Source organism: Oncorhynchus tshawytscha, unplaced genomic scaffold (genome assembly GCF_018296145.1).
Source record: "Oncorhynchus tshawytscha isolate Ot180627B unplaced genomic scaffold, Otsh_v2.0 Un_scaffold_339_pilon_pilon, whole genome shotgun sequence".
Taxonomy (NCBI): Eukaryota; Metazoa; Chordata; class Actinopteri; order Salmoniformes; family Salmonidae; genus Oncorhynchus; species Oncorhynchus tshawytscha.
The window spans coordinates 486,354-505,000 of NW_024609815.1; the positions used below are offsets into that span (position 1 = coordinate 486,354).

The following is an 18,647-nucleotide window of genomic DNA, read 5'->3' on the forward strand; positions in this document are numbered from 1 at the left end:
ATGTTATGCTGAAATGCCAGAGTAAAACCTGATTCAACTGAGAATCATTTGAGAATTGTCTGAGAATGAACCACTCTGTGTCTGTCTGTCTGTCTGTCTGTCTGTCTTATCTGTCTCTGTGTGTAAAGAATTATTGTGTAAAGCTGTCTCCCACCTGATTGGTCTGGTCTGATTGTGACTCCTTCCTGTTTGTACGGTGCCAAGCATGATGAAGCCATCTGATTTATCTACCATTGTTTTGTTCACTCTTTTCTGTTGGTTTACCATTTTATATGAACTATTTCATAGCATCTTTATGTCCTTAGATTGAACATGATCATTTTATCTTAAACAAAACTTAATTTCTAAAAAAATAAAATAATGTTTGACATTTTATTAAATACATTTGCATTTCTGAAAACAAAGACGATAACATCTGAAGCTGTTGTCTTTAATGCTTTTTAAGCCATGCTGTAGAACTCCATTACCCAGAATGCAACAGTTCGGTGAGGTAGGTGTGTGTGGGTCATGTATGTGTATATTTAGTGACTGCAAACACATTCATCAAAGAAATATTACATTCACCGAGACCCACTCCCTCAAATTACAAACAAGTGCAGGGGAAACCCTTTTGTCTGGGAAATTAAACTTCCAGGCTGCTCCTTTAAATGTCATGCTTAAGTTACTGTTATGGAGACAGGTTGCTTTTTAGAATGTTAGCAATAAAGAGTTGTGCTGATTGAATGTGTGTGTGTGTGTGTGTGTGTGTGTGTGTGTGTGTGTGTGTGATACACCTCTATCTGGTGAACAGGCTGCTGATCACTACTTTTGGACTCTGTCTTTAAAAGAAAAACTCTAGACCTCTTTGTTTCTGAATGACAAACTCATCACTAATGTTTTGGTTTCTATGTTTTGTAAAACAGTCAAATAAATGATACTAGAACATTATTCTGGTTTTTTTTTAACCGTATTTCTGTTTATATTCTGTGGTGTGTGTGTGTGTGTAGGGGTTGCAGTGTAAGTTATCAGCTGAGGCCACCGACCCTCAGACTTTGTCCCTGTTGAAGGTATATCATTAACCCTACCTAATACTGTCCCTCCCTGTGTGTGTGTGTGTGTGTGTGTGTGTCAGTGTCAGACCTTCCCCCTCATTTAGAGCCAATGTGCTGAGCTCAGGATGACCAGGGTGTGTGTGAACAGTGGATACCAGCCCTGACACTGTGTGTGTGTTCACTAATCACTATCACAGAGTTGAACCACCATGAAAACAGGGTGACAAACACAACCTAAGACAGGAGGTGAAGTGTGTTAGACACCATGTGTGATGGTAATGATGACATGAATGATGAACAGCCACCAGTAAGGTGTACAGATAGAGAGGTGCTCTGCTCCGGTGTGTCTTTCTGTCCAGTGCTGTGTGTATGTTGAGATGAGTGCGTGGACACAGCGTGATCCCAGCGATTGATGATTACCCTGGAAGTGTGTGTGTGATCAGTTCATGTTGTTGGAGCTGGTGTCGAGACTCTGAACCCGTCATGGAGTCGGGAAAGGTAAGATCTTTGTACACTTTTACACACTCGAGCTCTCACACACACACGCTCGTTTTGAGGTATCTAATCCATTTACTAAACAGACGCTGAAAGCCAAGTTGCTGGTTTTATAATGTAGTAAAAGCTCCTACTGTTCAATCCTGACTGACACTCTGTAGCTACACACAAGGACAGGAGTGTGTGTGAGAGTGTGTTTATATTTTATTTAACTAGGCATTCAGAACACATTCTTATTTACAATGACAGCCTACCAGGGAACAGTGGGTTAACTGCCTTGTTCAGGGGCAGAACGACAGATTTTTACCTCGTCAGCTCGTGGATTTGATCCAGCAACCTTTCCGGTAACTGGCCCACCACTCTAACCACTAGGCTCCCTGTGCATCGTGTACGTGTGCATCGTGTGGCGTGATTGAACCGAGGGAGAGTACCATTTCATTTGACAGTTCATTTGTTGATGGCATGAGAGAGTTGGTTCGATCAGTTTGTTTTTTTTAGTTCTGAGGGAAACCCATCTGGAAACAGGAACAGCAGCAAGCAGTCTGTGTTTTATTCCATCATTAACACACCTTTATCACTTTGTTAGGGGGCAGAGCAGCTTTAATATTACAGACAGATTGTAGCTTCCATCATTGTAATTGACTGCATCATCTCCAACCCCCATATATATATTGTTTAGTAAATATATATTATTTTAAATATATATCTTATTTAATATATTTCCCTTTATTATTTTCCCCTAATTGGATTAAACTAATGGACAACAATACTTGGGCTTCTACATCCAGTTTATACATTCTACGTACATTTCATGGACTGTATATTTTACATGAGTTATCTTTGGTTTGTTTTCAGTCCCATCCTTCAGCTCTCCTCAACCCCTCCCATCTATCTCTGAAGACCATCCAGTTTTGACTTCTAGCTGTCGTAGATGTTCCACTGTGTGATGTTTCACAAAAGTTCTGAACCTTTCTATTCTCGTAGTTTCTACAGATTGTAAATGAAAGATAAACACCTTTGCTAAGAGTTTTATTACATTATTGGCCGATTGACTATGACTTATCAAATCTCCCAGCAGTGCTATTTGCAGAGTTAGCTCCAATTAAATGTTGCAATTGTTTAGCCATTCCTGAACCTTTGACCAAAAACAAGTGAGCTAATGATTCTGTCTCTTCGCAGCAAATGGAAACACTCAGTTCATAGACCGTGTGCCATGGAATCGGTACATCCAACTATTTTGCAACCTGTATCAAATCAAATCAGCTGATATCTCAAAGTGCTGTACAGAAACCCAGCCTAAAACCCCAAACAGCAAGCAATGCAGGTGTTGAAGCACGGTGGCTAGGAGAAACTCCCTAGAAAGGCCAAAACCTAGGAAGAAACCTAGAGAGGAACCAGGCTATGTGGGGTGGCCAGTCCTCTTCTGGCTGTGCCGGGTGGAGATTGTAACAGAACATTGCCAAGATGTTCAAATGTTCATAAATGACCAGCATGGTCAAATAATAATAATCACAGGCAGAACAGTTGAAACTGGAGCAGCAGCACGGCCAGTTGGACTGGGGACAGCAAGGAGTCATCATGTCAGGTAGTCCTGAGGCATGGTCCTGGGGCTCAGGTCCTCCGAGAGAGAGAAAGAAAGAGAGAATTAGAGAGAGCATACTTAAATTCACACAGGACACCGGATAGGACAAGAGAAGTACTCCAGATATAACAAATTGATCCTAGCCCCCCGACACATAAACTACTGCAGCATAAATACTGGAGGCTGAGACAGGAGGGGTCAGGAGACACTGTGGCCCCATCCGATGACACCCCCGGACAGGGCCAAACAGGAAGGATATAACCCCACCCACTTTGCCAAAGACGGCACAACCCAAGGGGGGGGCGCCAACCCAGACAGGAAGATCACATCAGTGACTCAACCCACTGAAGTGACACACCCCTCCTAGGGAAGGTATGAAAGAGTCCTAGTAAGCCAGTGACCCAGCCCCTGTAATAGGGTTAGAGGCAGAGAATCCCAGTGGAAAGAGGGGAACCGGCCAGGCAGAGACAGCAAGGGCGGTTCGTTGCTCCAGAGCCTTTCCGTTCACCTTCACACTCTTGGGCCAGTCTACACTCAATAATATGACCCACTGAAGAGATGAATCTTCAGTAAAGACTTACAGGTTGAGACCGAGTTTGCGTCTCTCACATGGGTAGGCAGACCATTCCATAAAAATGGAGCTCTATAGGAGAAATCCCTGCCTCCAGCTGTTTGCTTAGAAATTCTAGGGACAATTAGGAGGCCTGCGTCTTGCGTAGGTGTAGGTATGTACGGCAGGATCAAATCAGAGAGATAGGTAGGAGCAAGCCCATGTAATGCTTTGTAGGTTAGCAGTAAAACCTTGAAATCAGCCCTGGCCTTGACAGGAAGCCAGTGTAGGGAGGCTAGCACTGGAGTAATATGATCACATTTGTTGGTTCTAGTCAGGATTCTAGCAGCCGTATTTAGCACTAACTGAAGTTTATTTAGTGCTTTATCCGGGTAGCCGGAAAGTGGAGCATTGCAGTGGTCTAACCTAGAAATGACAAAAGCATGGATTAATTTTTCTGCATCATTTTTGGACAGAAAGTTTCTGATTTTTGCAATGTTACGTAGATGGAAAAAAGCTGTCCTTGAAACAGTCTTGATATGTTTGTCAAAAGAGAGATCAGGGTCCAGAGTAACGCCGAGGTCCTTCACAGTTTTATTTGAGACGACTGTAGAACCATTAAGATTAATTGTCAGATTCAACAGAAGATCTCTTTCTTGGGACCTTGAACAAGCATCTCTGTTTTGTCCGAGTTTAAAAGTAGAAAGTTTGCAGCCATCCACTTCCTTATGTCTGAAACACATGCTTCTAGCGAGGGCAATTTTGGAGCTTCACCATGTTTCATTGAAATGTACAGCTGTGTGTCATCCGCATAGCAGTGAAAGTTAACATTATGTTTTCGAATGACATCCCCAAGAGGTAAAATATATAGTGAAAACAATAGTGGTCCTAAAATGGAACCTTGAGGAAGACCGAAATTTACAGTTGATTTGTCAGAGGACAAACCATTCACAGAGACAAACTAATATCTTTCCGACAGATAAGATCTAAACCAGGCCAGAACTTGTCCGTGTAGACCAATTTGGGTTTCCAATCTCTCCAAAAGAATGTGGTGATCGATGGTATCAAAAGCAGCACTAAGGTCTAGGAGCACGAGGACAGATGCAGAGCCTCGGTCTGATGCCATTAAAAGGTAATTTACCACCTTTAACAAGTGCAGTCTCAGTGCTATGATGGGGTCTAAAACCAGACTGAAGCATTTCGTATACATTGTTCGTCTTCAGGAAAGCAGTGAGTTGCTGCGCAACAGCCTTTTCTAAAGTTTTTGAGAAGAATGGAAGATTCGATATAGGCCGATAGTTTTTTATATTTTCTGGGTCAAGGTTTGGCTTTTTCAAGAGAGGCTTTATTACTGCCACTTTTAGTGAGTTTGGTGGATAGAGAGCCATTTATTATGTTCAACATAGGAGGGCCAAGCACAGGAAGCAGCTCTTTCAGTAGTTTAGTTGGAATAGGGCCCAGTATGCAGCTTGAATGTTTAGAGGCCATGATTATTTTCATCATTGTGTCAAGAGATATAGTACTAAAACAATTGAGTGTCTCTCTTGATCCTAGGTCCTGGCAGAGTTGTGCAGACTCAGGACAACTGAGCTTTGAAGGAATACGCAGATTTAAAGAGATTTAGAGTCCGTAATTTGCTTTCTAATAACCATGATCTTTTCCTCAAAGAAGTTCATGAATTTATTAATGCTGAAGTGAAAGCCATCCTCTCTTGGGGAATGCTGCTTTTTAGTTAACTTTGCGACAGTATCAAAAAGGAATTTCGGATTGTTCTTATTTTCCTCAATTAAGTTGGAAAAATAGGATGATGGAGCAGCAGTGAGGGCTCTTCGATACTGCACGGTACGGTCTTTCCAAGCTAGTCGGAAGACTTCCAGTTTGTGGCGCCATTTCCGTTCCAATTTTCTGGAAGCTTGCTTCAGAGCTCGGGTATTTTCTGTATACCAGGGAGCTAGTTTCTTATGAGAAATGTATGGCGTTTTGGTCAATGTTTTGGTCCTCAAATAAAACTGCTGTATTTTTGTATTTATTACAGGGTTTTCTTGTTGCCAATTTTGGTCTTTAATGCAGGGCCAACAAACAAGTTCCCTACATTTCCACTTGCCACCTCCATTTTTGTGGTAATGTTGCAATCAGTATGTTGTAATTTTGGACAGAGCAGAAATGTCCATATATTTTTATTAACAGCATGTGTCACACACCTAATTCAACAAGTCAAGTAAATATCAAGCCCTTGATTAGTTGAATCAGGAAACAGTAACACTGAGTAATGTGAAGATGTTTTGTTGCTCTGTTATAAGCAGTATTTTACAGCAGGTGGGACTGCATGGTGAATTGAACTGGTTCCCTGCCCACTAGGTCAGCTCATTACAGGCACCTTTTCACATCTGTGTGTCCTACAGCAGCTGACCGGCACTCTAACCCTAGCAGTGTTTTCAGCAGTCTTGGGTTCTCTACAGTTCGGATACAGCCTGGGAGTCATCAATGCGCCACAGAAGGTACACGCACACACTGTTTATTTTAGTCATGAGTAAATAGCAAGTACTATTACAAACCTTTACTTTGTTTCCTAGGTGATAGAGCAGCATTATGGGCGGTCCCTGGGGGTGCTCCCTGAGGAGCCTCTCCTCCTATCAGAGAACAGTACAGAGACAGAGAAGCAGGAAGTGCATCCCTCTGTGGTCATGTATTGGTCTCTGTCTGTGTCGATCTTCTCCATTGGGGGAATGGTGTCGTCCTTCCTGGTGGGCTTCATTGGAGACCTGAGAGGAAGGTGTGTGTGAGCATCCGAACCTCCCTCTTCCTCTATCTGTCTCAAGACGAAACTGAATGCGCTTATGTGACTGACTGGGGTTTGATCTCGGGCCATCTGTATGCCACAAGACTGTGTTAGCCCACTGAGCTAATGCCTATGCTGTCTGTGCAGGGTGAAGGGCATGTTGATGGTGAATGTGTTAGCAGTAATAGCAGGTCTACTGATGGTGATGGCTAAGATGTGGAAACCTCACGTCATGGTCATCGCTGGACGATGTGTCATGGGATTCTACTGTGGTGAGTTATCAATACATGGAGTCACACACTACAGCACATCAGGAAGGAAGTGTTCGGCCCGGCTCTGTCCACTATGCACATCCTTATCACTACAAGTGTGAACAAAGCTTGTACTGACTCTCTAGTCTCACCCCCTTCTCCCCTCTCTCTCTCTTTCTCAATTCAATTTCAATCCAAGGGCTTTATTGACAGGGGAAACATATGTTTACATTGCCGAAGCAGGTGGAATGGATAATAAACAAACGTGAAATAAACAATACAACTTAACAGCCAACATTACACTCACAAAAGTTCCAAAATAATAAAGACGTTTCAAATGTTATATGTGTAAATAGTTAAAGTACAAAAGATAAAATAAATAAACATAAATATGGGTTGTATTAACAATGGTGTTTGTTCTTCACTGGTTGCCCTTTTCTTGTGGCAACAGGTCACACATCTTGCTGCTGTGATTGCACACATTTGGCAGGAGGTTAGGATGTGCAGCTCAGCTTCCACCTCATTTTGTGGGCAGTGTGCACATAGCCTGTCCTCTCTTGAGAGCCATGTCTGCCTACGGCGGCCTTTCTCAATAGCAAGGCTATGCTCACTGAGCCTGTACTGTACATAGTCATGGCTTTCCTTAAGTTTGGGTCAGTCACAGTGGTCAGGTATTCTGTCACTGTGTACTCTCTGTTTAGGGCCAAATAACATTCTAGTTGCTCAGTTTTTTTGTTAATTCTTTCCAATGTGTCAAGTAATTATCTTTTTGTTTTCTCATGATTTGGTTTGGTCTAACTGTGTTGCTGTCCTGGGACTCTGTGGGGACTGTTTGTGTTTGTGAAAAGATCCCCAGGACCAGCTTGCTTAGGGGACTCTTCTCCAGGTTCATCTCTCTGTAGGTGATGGCTTTGTTTTGTAAGGTTTGGGAATCACTTCCTTTTCGGTGGTTGTAGAATTGAATGGCTCTTTCCTAGATGTTGATAATCAGCTGGTATCGGCCTAATTCTGCCCTGCATGCAATTTTTGGTATTTTACGTTTGTCCCCCTGTCTCTCCCTTCTCTCTCCCCTTCTCTCTCTCTCTATCTCCCCCTTCTCTCTCACCTTCTCTCTCTCTCTCTCTCAGGTCTGTCCTCAGGGCTAGTTCCTATGTATATAGGGGAGATCGCTCCCATGGCCTACAGAGGAGCTCTGGGAACCTTACATCAACTGGCTACAGTTACTGGTATACTACTGAGTCAGGTAAAACCACACACACACATGTGCAAGCATGCACACGCACACGCGTACACACACACACACACACACACACACACACACACACACACACATTTATGTGCCTGTCCTCTAATCTCTATTCCTCTGTCACTGTATGTCCTGTAATCTCTATTCCCTGTCTCTTTCTGTCCTCTAATCTCTATCCCTGCGTTCCTGTCTGTGTCCATCCCTAATCTCTGTCCCTCTGTCTCTCTCTGTGTTTGTCCCTAATCTCTGTTCACCTGTCTCTCTGTGTTCGTCCCGAATCTCTGTCCCCCTGTCTCTCTCTATGTCTGTCCAAATCTCTGTCACCGTCTCTCTCTGTGTTCGTCCCTAATCTCTGTCCCCTTGTCTCTCTGTGTCTGGTCTCTAATCTTTCTCCCCCTGTCTCTCTGTGTCTGTCTCTAATCTCTGTCCCCCTGTCTCTCTCTGTGTCCGTCCCTAATCTCTGTCCCCGTCTCTCTCTGTGTTCATCCCTAATCTCTGTCCCCTTGTCTTTCTCTATGTCTGTCCCTAATCTCTGTCCCCCTGTCTCTCTCTATGTCTGTCCAAATCTCTGTCCCCTTGTCTCTCTGTGTCTGTCCCTAATCACTGTCCCCTTGTCTCTCTCTATGTCTGTCCCTAATCTCTGTCCCCGTCTCCCTATGTCTGTCCCTAAGCTCTGTCCCCTTGTCTCTCTCTATGTCTGTCCCTAATCTCTTTCCCCCTGTCTCTCTCTATGTCTGTCCCTAATCTCTGTCCCCTTGTCTCTCTGTGTTTGTCCCTAATCTCTGTCCACCTGTCTCTCTGTGTCTGTCCCTAATCTCTGTCCCCCTGTCACTCTCTGTGTTTGTCCCTAATCTCTGTCCACCTGTATCTCTCTGTGTTTGTCCCTAATCTCTGTCCCCCTGTCTCTCTCTATGTCTGTCCCTTATCTCTGTCCCCTTGTCCCCCAGGTGCTAGGTCTAGAGTTCCTCCTGGGTAATGACTACTACTGGCCGCTGCTGCTGGGTCTGTCTGGAGCTCCTGCTGTGTTACAGTCTCTACTGCTGCCACTGTGTCCTGAAAGTCCCAGATACCTCTACATCAAGAGAGGCATGGTGGAGGAGGCCAAGAAGAGTATGTACTGTAGAAATCTCAGCTCTCTCTTAGAAAATACATTACCAGTCAGAAGTTTGGACACACCTACTCATTCAAGGGTTCTTCTTTATTTGTTCTATTTTCTACATTGTAGAATAATAGTGAAGACATCAAAACTATGAAACAACACATATGGAATCATGTAGTATCAAAAATGTGTTAAACAAATCAAAAGATATTTTATATTTGAGATTCTTCAGAGTAGCCACCCTTTGCCTTCATGACAGCTTTCCACACTTTTGGCATTCTCTCAACCAGCTTCATGAGGTAGTCACCTGGAATGCATTTCAATTAACAAGTGTGCCTTGTTAAAAGTTAATTTGTGGAATTTCTTCCCTTCTTAATGCGTTTGAGCCAATCAGTTGTGTTGTGACAAGGTAGGGGTGGTATACAGAAGATAGCCATATTTGGTAAAAATAATAAGTCCATATTTTGGCAAGGACAGTTCAAATAAGCAAAGAGAAACAACAGTCCATCATAACTTTAAAACATGGAGGTCAGTCAATATGGAACATTTCTTCAAGTGCAGTAGCAAATACCATCAAGCGCTATGATGAAACTGGCTCTTATGAGGACCGCCACAGGAATGGAAGACCCAGAGTTACCTCTGCTGCAGAGGATAAGTTCATTACAGTTGCCAGCCTCAGAAATCTCAGCCCAAATAAATGCTTCACAGAGTTAACTTCTTGCGTCGAGCAATCCCGTATCCGGGAGCGTAATCATACCCTCATTACCATAACGCAACGTTAACTATTCATGAAAATCGCAAATGAAATGAAATAAATATATTGGCTTACAAGCTTAGCCTTTTGTTAACAACACTGTCATCTCAGATTTTCAAAATATGCTTTTCAACCATAGCTACACAAGCATTTGTGTAAGAGTATTGATAGCTAGCATAGCATTAAGCCTAGCATTCAGCAGGCAACATTTTCACAAAAACAAGAAAAGCATTCAAATAAAATCATTTACCTTTGAAGAACTTCGGATGTTTTCATTGAGGAGACTTTCAGTTAGATAGCAAATGTTCAGTTTTTCCAAAAATATTATTTGTGTAGGAGAAATCGCTCCGTTTTGTTCATCACGTTTGGCTAAGAAAAAAAATGAAAATTCAGTCATTACAATGCCAATTTTCTTTCCAAATTAACTCCATAATATCGACAGAAACATGGCAAACGTTGTTTTGAATCAATCTTCAAGGTGTTTTTCACATATCTATTCGATGATAAATCATTCGTGGCAGTTTGGTTTCTCCTCTGAACCAAATGGAAAAATGCACGCAGCTGGAGATTACGCAATAATTTTGACGGAGGACACCAAGCGGGCACCTGGTAAATGTAGTCTCTCATGGTCAATCTTCCAATGATATGCCTACAAATACGTCACAATGCTGCAGACACATTGGGGAAACGTCAGAAAGTGTAGGCTCATTCCTGGCGCATTCACAGCCATATAAGGAGACATTGGAACACAGCGCATTCAAAATCTGGGGCACTTCCTGTATGAAATGTCATTTAGGTTTCGCCTGTGGCATTAGTTCTGTGGCACTCACAGACAATATCTTTGCAGTTCTGGAAACGTCAGATTGTTTTCTTTCCAAAGCTGTCAATTATATGCATAGTCGAGCATCTTTTCGTGACAAAATATCTTGTTTAAAACGGGAACGTTTTTTTTATCCAAAAATTAAAAGAGCGCCCCCTATATCGAAGAAGTTAAGGTAACTGACACATCTCAACATCAGCTGTTGAAAGGAGACTGCGTGAATCAGGCCTTCATGGTCAAATTGCTGCAAAGAAACTCCTACTAAAGGACACCAATAATAAGAAGAGACTTCCTTGGGCCAAGAAACACAAGCAATGGACATTAGACCGGTGGAAATCTGTCCTTTGCTCTGATGAGTCCAAATTTGCGATTTTAGTTTCCAACTGCTGTGTCTTTGTGAGACGCAGAGTAGGTGAACGGACGATCCCCGCATGTGTAATTCCCACCGTAAAGCATGGAGGAGGAGGTGTGATTGTATGGGGGTGCTTTGCTGGTGACACTGTCTGTGATTTATTTAGAATTCAAGGACACTTAACCAGCATGGTTACCACAGCATTCTGCAGTGATATGCCATCCCAGCTGGTTTGTGCTTAGTGGGACTATCATTTGTTTTTCAACAGGACAATGACCCAACACACCTCCACGCTGTGTAAGGGCTATTTAACCAAGAAGGAGAGTGATGGAGTGCTGCATCAGATGACCTGGCCTCCACAATCACCCGACCTCAACCCAATTGAGATGGTTTGGGATGAGTTGGACCGCAGAGTGAAGAAAAAGCAGTGCTCAGCATATGTGGGAACTCCTTTTGGAAAAGACTGTTGGAAAAGCATTCCAGATGACGCTGGTTGAGAGAATGCCAAGAGTGTGCAAAGCTGTCATCAAGGCAAAGGGTGGCTATTTAGATTTGTTTAAAACTTTTGTGGTTACTACATGTTATTTCATAGTTTTGATGTCTTCACTATTATTCTACAATGTAGAAAATAGTATAAATAAATAAAAACCCTTGAATGAGTAGGTGTGTCCAAAATACACACTTGATATGTGTGTGCGTTTTTAGGTCTGCATCGTCTGAAGGGACAGTATGACCCATCAGCTGACCTGGAGGAGATGAGGAGGGAGAAGGAGGAGGTGGAGAAGGAGGCGCAAGTCTCTATCGCTGTCCTGGTACGTTCAATATCTAGTCTACTGAACATCTGGTCTGTTGCTGTCTAATCCATGTCGGTCTGGTCCTCTATTCATAATGTGATAAGTGTCTGTAGTCCAATATTAAACATTTGATGTGTCTGTGGTCCTGTTTTCATAATGTGATATGTGTCTGTAGTCCTGCATTAGTAATGTGATATGTTGGTAGTCCTGTATTAATAATGTGATATGTCTGTAGTCCTGTATTAATAATGTGATATGTGTCTGTAGTCCTGTATTAATAATGTGATATGTGTCTGTAGTCCTGTATTTATAATGTGATATGTCTGTAGTCCTGTATTAATAATGTGATATGTGCCTCTAGTCCTGTATTAATAATATGATATATGTCTGTGGTCCTGTATTCATAATGTGATGTGTGTCTGTAGTCCAATATTAAACATTTGATATGTGTCTGTAGTCCTGTATTAATAATGTGATATGTGTCTGTAGTCCAATATTAATAATGTGATGTGTGTCTGTAGTTCGCTATTAATCATGTGATATGTGTCTGTAGTCCTGTACTAATAATGTGACATGTCTGTAGTCCTGTATTAATAATGTGATATGTGTCTGTAGTCCAATATTAATAATGTGATGTGTGTCTGTAGTCCAATATTAATAATGTGATGTGTGTCTGTAGTCCTGTATTCATAATGTGATATGTGTCTGTAGTCCTGTATTAATAATGTGATAGGTGTCTGTAGTCCTGTATTCATAATGTGATATGTCTGTAGTCCTGTATTAATAATGTGATATGTGTCTGTAGTCCAATATAAAACATTTGATAGGTGTCTGTAGTCCTGTATTAATAATGTGATGTGTCTGTAGTCCTGTATTAACAATGTGATATGTGTCTGTAGTCCTGTATTCATAATGTGATATGTGTCTGTAGTCCTGTATTAATAATGTGATATGTGTCTGTAGTCCTGTATTCATAATGTGATATGTCTGTAGTCCTGTATTAATAATGTGATATGTGTCTGTAGTCCTGTATTAATAATGTGATATATGTCTGTAGTCCTGTATTCATAATGTGATATGTCTGTAGTCCTGTATTAATAATGTGATGTGTGTCTGTAGTCCAATATAAAACATTTGATATGTGTCTGTAGTCCTGTATTAATAATGTTATATATGTCTGTAGTCCGGTATTAATCATGTGATATGTCTGTAGTCCTGTATTAATAATGTGATATGTGTCTGTAGTCCTGTAATAAACATGTGATATGTGTCTGTACGCCTGCATTGGTAATGTGATATGTGTCTGTAGTCCAATATTAATCATGTGATATGTGTCTGTAGTCCTGTATAAATAGTGTGATATGTGTCTGTAGTCATGTATTAATAATATGATATGTGTCGGTAGTCCAATATTAACAATGTGATACGTGTCTGTAGTCCTGTATTAATAATGTGATATGTGTCTGTAGTCCTCTATTAATCATGTGATATGCGTCTGTAGTCCAATATTAATCATGTGATATGTGTCTGTAGTCCTGTATTAACAATGTGTTGTATCTGTAGTCCTCTATTAATCATGTGATATGTGTCTGTAGTCCAAAATTAATAACGTGATATGTGTCTGTAGTCCAATATTAAACATTTGATATGTGTCTGTAGTCCTGTATTCATAATGTGATGTGTGTATGTAGTCCTGTATTTATAATGTGATGTGTCTGTAGTCCTGTATTCATAATGTGATATGTGTCTGTAGTCCTGTAATAAACATGTGATATGTGTCTGTACGCCTGCATTGGTAATGTGATATGTTTCTGCAGTCCAATATTAATCATGTGATATGTGGCTGTAGTTCTTTGTTAATAATATGATATAAGTCTGTAGTCCTGTATTAATACTATGATATATGTCTGTAGTCCTGTATTAATAATATGATATGTGTCTGTAGTCCAATATTAATAATGTGATATGTCTGTAGTCCTGTATTAATAATATGATATATGTCTGTAGTCCTGTATTAATACTATGATATATGTCTGTAGTCCTGTATTAATACTATGATATATGTCTGTAGTCCTGTAGTAATAATATGATATATGTCTGTAGTCCTGTATTAATAATGTGATATGTCTGTAGTCCTGTATTAATAATGTGATATGTCTGTAGTCCTGTATTAATAATATGATATATGTCTGTAGTCCTGTATTAATACTATGATATATGTCTGTAGTCCTGTATTAATACTATGATATATGTCTGTAGTCCTGTAGTAATAATATGATATATGTCTGTAGTCCTGTATTAATAATATGATATATGTCTGTAGTCCTGTATTAATAATATGATATATGTCTGTAGTCCTGTATTAATACTATGATATGTGTCTGTAGTCCTGTATTAATAATGTGATATGTGTCTGTAGTCCTGTATTAATAGTGTGATATGTGTCTGTAGTCCTTTATTAATAATATGATATGTGTCTGTGGTCCAATATTGACAATGTGATATGTGTCTGTAGTCCAATATTAATAATGTGATATGTGTCTGTAGTCCTGTATTAATAATGTGATATGTGTCTGTAGTCCTTTATTAATAATATGATATGTGTCTGTGGTCCAATATTGACAATGTGATATGTGTCTGTAGTCCTGTATTAACAATGTGTCTGTAGTCCTGTATTAATAATGTGATGTGTGTCTGTAGTCCTGTATTAATGCTGTAATATGTCTGTCGTTTTCTAGGTGCGATCATCTCTCTACAGGCAGCAGCTGTTTGTAGCCCTGATGATGCATTTCTCACAACAACTGTCTGGAATTAACGCTGTGAGTTACTGAGAAAACGGGGGAGAGAGGGAACAACTGTCTGGAATCAATGCTGTGAGTGAGAGAAAGAGGGAAAAGCTGTCTGGAATCAACGCTGTGAGTTGCGGAGAGAGAGAGAACAACTACCTGGAATCAACGCTGTGAGTTAGAGAAACATGGAACAACTGTCTGGAATCAACACTGTGAGTTGCTGAGAAACATGGAACAACTGTCTGGAATCAACGCTGTGAGTTGCTGAGAAACATGGAACAACTGTCTGGAATCAACGCTGTGAGTTGCTGAGAAACATGGAACAACTGTCTGGAATCAACGCTGTCAGTTGCGGAGAGAGAGGGAACAACTGTCTGGAATCACCGCAGTGAGTTGCTGAGAAACTGGGAACAACTGTCTGGAATCAACACTGTGAGTAACTGAGAAACAGGGAACAACTGTCTGGAATCAACGCTGTGAGTTACTGAGAAACAGGGAACAACTGTCTGGAATCAACGCTGTGAGTTGCTGAGAAACAGGGAACAACTGTCTGGAATCAACACTGTGAGATGCGGAGAGAGAGAGAACAACTGTCTGGAATCAACGCTGTGAGTTACTGAGAAACAGGGAACAACTGTCTGGAATCAACGCTGTGAGTTACTGAGAAACAGGGAACAACTGTCTGGAATCAACACTGTGAGGTACTGAGAAACAGGGAACAACTGTCTGGAATCAACGCTGTGAGTTACTGAGAAACAGGGAACAACTGTCTGGAATCAACACTGTGAGATGCGGAGAGAGAGGGAACAACTGTCTGGAATCAACGCTGTGAGTTACTGAGAAACAGGGAACAACTGTCTGGAATCAACACTGTGAGATACTGAGAGAGAGGGAACAACTGTCTGGAATCAACGCTGTGAGATGCGGAGAGAGAGGGAACAACTGTCTGGAATCAACGCTGTGAGTTACTGAGAAACAGGGAACAACTGTCTGGAATCAACGCTGTTAGTAACTGAGAGAGAGGGAACAACTGTCTGGAATCAACGCTGTTAGTAACTGAGAGAGAGGGAACAACTTTCTGGAATCAACGCTGTTAGTAACTGAGAGAGAGGGAACAACTGTCTGGAATCAACAATGTGAGTTACTGAGAGAGAGGGAACAACTGTCTGGAATCAACAATGTGAGTTACTGAGAGAGAGGGAACAACTGTCTGGAATCAACGCTGTGAGTTACTGAGAAACAGGGAACAACTGTCTGGAATCAACGCTGTGAGTTACTGAGAAACAGGGAACAACTGTCTGGAATCAACGCTGTTAGTAACTGAGAGAGAGGGAACAACTGTCTGGAATCAACGTTGTTAGTAACAGAGATGGAGGGAACAACTTTCTGGAATCAACGCTGTGAGTTACTGAGAGAGAGGGAACAACTGTCTGGAATCAACGCTGTTAGTAACTGAGAGAGAGGGAACAACTGTCTGGAATCAACAATGTGAGTTACTGAGAGAGAGGGAACAACTGTCTGGAATCAATGCTGTGAGTTACTGAGAAACAGGGAACAACTGTCTGGAATCAACGCTGTTAGTAACTGAGAGAGAGGGACCAACTGTCTGGAATCAACGCTGTTAGTAACTGAGAGAGAGGGAACAACTTTCTGGAATCAACGCTGTTAGTAACTGAGAGAGAGGGAACAACTGTCTGGAATCAACAATGTGAGTTACTGAGAGAGAGGGAACAACTGTCTGGAATCAACAATGTGAGTTACTGAGAGAGAGGGAACAACTTTCTGGAATCAACGCTGTTAGTGAGAGAAAGAGGGAAAAGCTGTCTGGAATCAACGCTGTGAGTTGCGGAGAGAGAGAGAGAACAACTACCTGGAATCAACGCTGTGAGTTAGAGAAACATGGAACAACTGTCTGGAATCAACACTGTGAGTTGCTGAGAAACATGGAACAACTGTCTGGAATCAACGCTGTGAGTTGCTGAGAAACATGGAACAACTGTCTGGAATCAACGCTGTGAGTTGCTGAGAAACATGGAACAACTGTCTGGAATCAACGCTGTCAGTTGCGGAGAGAGAGGGAACAACTGTCTGGAATCAACACTGTGAGTAACTGAGAAACAGGGAACCACTGTCTGGAATCAACGCTGTGAGTTACTGAGAGAGAGGGAACAACTGTCTGGAATCAACGCTGTGAGTTACTGAGAAACAGGGAACAACTGTCTGGAATCAACACTGTGAGATACTGAGAGAGAGGGAACAACTGTCTGGAATCAACGCTGTTAGTAACTGAGAGAGAGGGAACAACTGTCTGGAATCAACGCTGTTAGTAACTGAGAGAGAGGGAACAACTTTCTGGAATCAACGCTGTTAGTAACTGAGAGAGAGGGAACAACTGTCTGGAATCAACGCTGTGAGTTACTGAGAAACAGGGAACAACTGTCTGGAATCAACACTGTGAGATACTGAGAGAGAGGGAACAACTGTCTGGAATCAACGCTGTTAGTAACTGAGAGAGAGGGAACAACTGTCTGGAATCAACGCTGTTAGTAACTGAGAGAGAGGGAACAACTTTCTGGAATCAACGCTGTTAGTAACTGAGAGAGAGGGAACAACTGTCTGGAATCAACAATGTGAGTTACTGAGAGAGAGGGAACAACTGTCTGGAATCAACAATGTGAGTTACTGAGAGAGAGGGAACAACTTTCTGGAATCAACGCTGTTAGTGAGAGAAAGAGGGAAAAGCTGTCTGGAATCAACGCTGTGAGTTGCGGAGAGAGAGAGAACAACTACCTGGAATCAACGCTGTGAGTTAGAGAAACATGGAACAACTGTCTGGAATCAACACTGTGAGTTGCTGAGAAACATGGAACAACTGTCTGGAATCAACGCTGTGAGTTGCTGAGAAACATGGAACAACTGTCTGGAATCAACGCTGTCAGTTGCGGAGAGAGAGGGAACAACTGTCTGGAATCAACGCAGTGAGTTGCTGAGAAACTGGGAACAACTGTCTGGAATCAACACTGTGAGTAACTGAGAAACAGGGAACCACTGTCTGGAATCAACGCTGTGAGTTACTGAGAGAGAGGGAACAACTGTCTGGAATCAACGCTGTGAGTTACTGAGAAACAGGGAACAACTGTCTGGAATCAACACTGTGAGATACTGAGAGAGAGGGAACAACTGTCTGGAATCAACGCTGTTAGTAACTGAGAGAGAGGGAACAACTGTCTGGAATCAACGCTGTTAGTAACTGAGAGAGAGGGAACAACTTTCTGGAATCAACGCTGTTAGTAACTGAGAGAGAGGGAACAACTGTCTGGAATCAACGCTGTGAGTTACTGAGAAACAGGGAACAACTGTCTGGAATCAACACTGTGAGATACTGAGAGAGAGGGAACAACTGTCTGGAATCAACGCTGTTAGTAACTGAGAGAGAGGGAACAACTGTCTGGAATCAACGCTGTTAGTAACTGAGAGAGAGGGAACAACTTTCTGGAATCAACGCTGTTAGTAACTGAGAGAGAGGGAACAACTGTCTGGAATCAACAATGTGAGTTACTGAGAGAGAGGGGGAGAGAGGGAACAACTGTCTGGAATCAACATTGTGGGTTAATGAGAAAGAGGGAACAACTGTCTGGAATCACCACTGTGAGTTACTCCGAGAGAGGGGGAGAGAGGGAACAACTGTCTGGAATCAACATTGTGGGTTAATGAGAAAGAGGGAACAACTGTCTGGAATCAATGCTGTGAATTACTGAGAGAGAGGGAACAACTGTCTGGAATCAACGCTGTGAGTTACTGAGAGAGAGGGAACAACTGTCTGGAATCAACGCTGTGAGTTACTGAGAGAGAGGGGGAGAGAGAACAACTGTCTAGAATCAACGCTGTGAGTTACTGAGAGAGAGGGAACAACTGTCTGGAATCAACGCTGTGAGTTACTGAGAGAGAGGGGGAGAGAGAACAACTGTCTAGAATCAACGCTGTGAGTTACTTTGAGAGAGGGGGAGAGAGAACAACTGTCTAGAATCAACGCTGTGAGTTACTTTGAGAGAGGGAACAACTGTCTGCAATCACCGCTGTGAGTTACTGAGAGAGAGAGGAGAGA

At 42.0% G+C, this 18,647-nt stretch overlaps 1 protein-coding gene across 1 annotated transcript in view; it reads left to right on the plus strand.

The window, feature by feature from the left end:
• The first annotated feature begins 1,203 nt into the window (after positions 1-1,203).
• slc2a2 (solute carrier family 2 member 2) overlaps positions 1,204-18,647 on the plus strand; it is a 20,028-nt gene continuing 2,584 nt past the window's right edge. The window contains exons 1-8 of the mRNA XM_024407548.2: positions 1,204-1,529; positions 6,061-6,156; positions 6,232-6,431; positions 6,585-6,709; positions 7,816-7,931; positions 8,882-9,044; positions 11,665-11,771; positions 14,492-14,572. Coding sequence (XP_024263316.1) covers positions 1,515-1,529; positions 6,061-6,156; positions 6,232-6,431; positions 6,585-6,709; positions 7,816-7,931; positions 8,882-9,044; positions 11,665-11,771; positions 14,492-14,572 — 903 coding nt within the window. The 5' untranslated portion in view covers positions 1,204-1,514. The remainder of the gene's footprint in view (positions 1,530-6,060; positions 6,157-6,231; positions 6,432-6,584; positions 6,710-7,815; positions 7,932-8,881; positions 9,045-11,664; positions 11,772-14,491; positions 14,573-18,647) is intronic.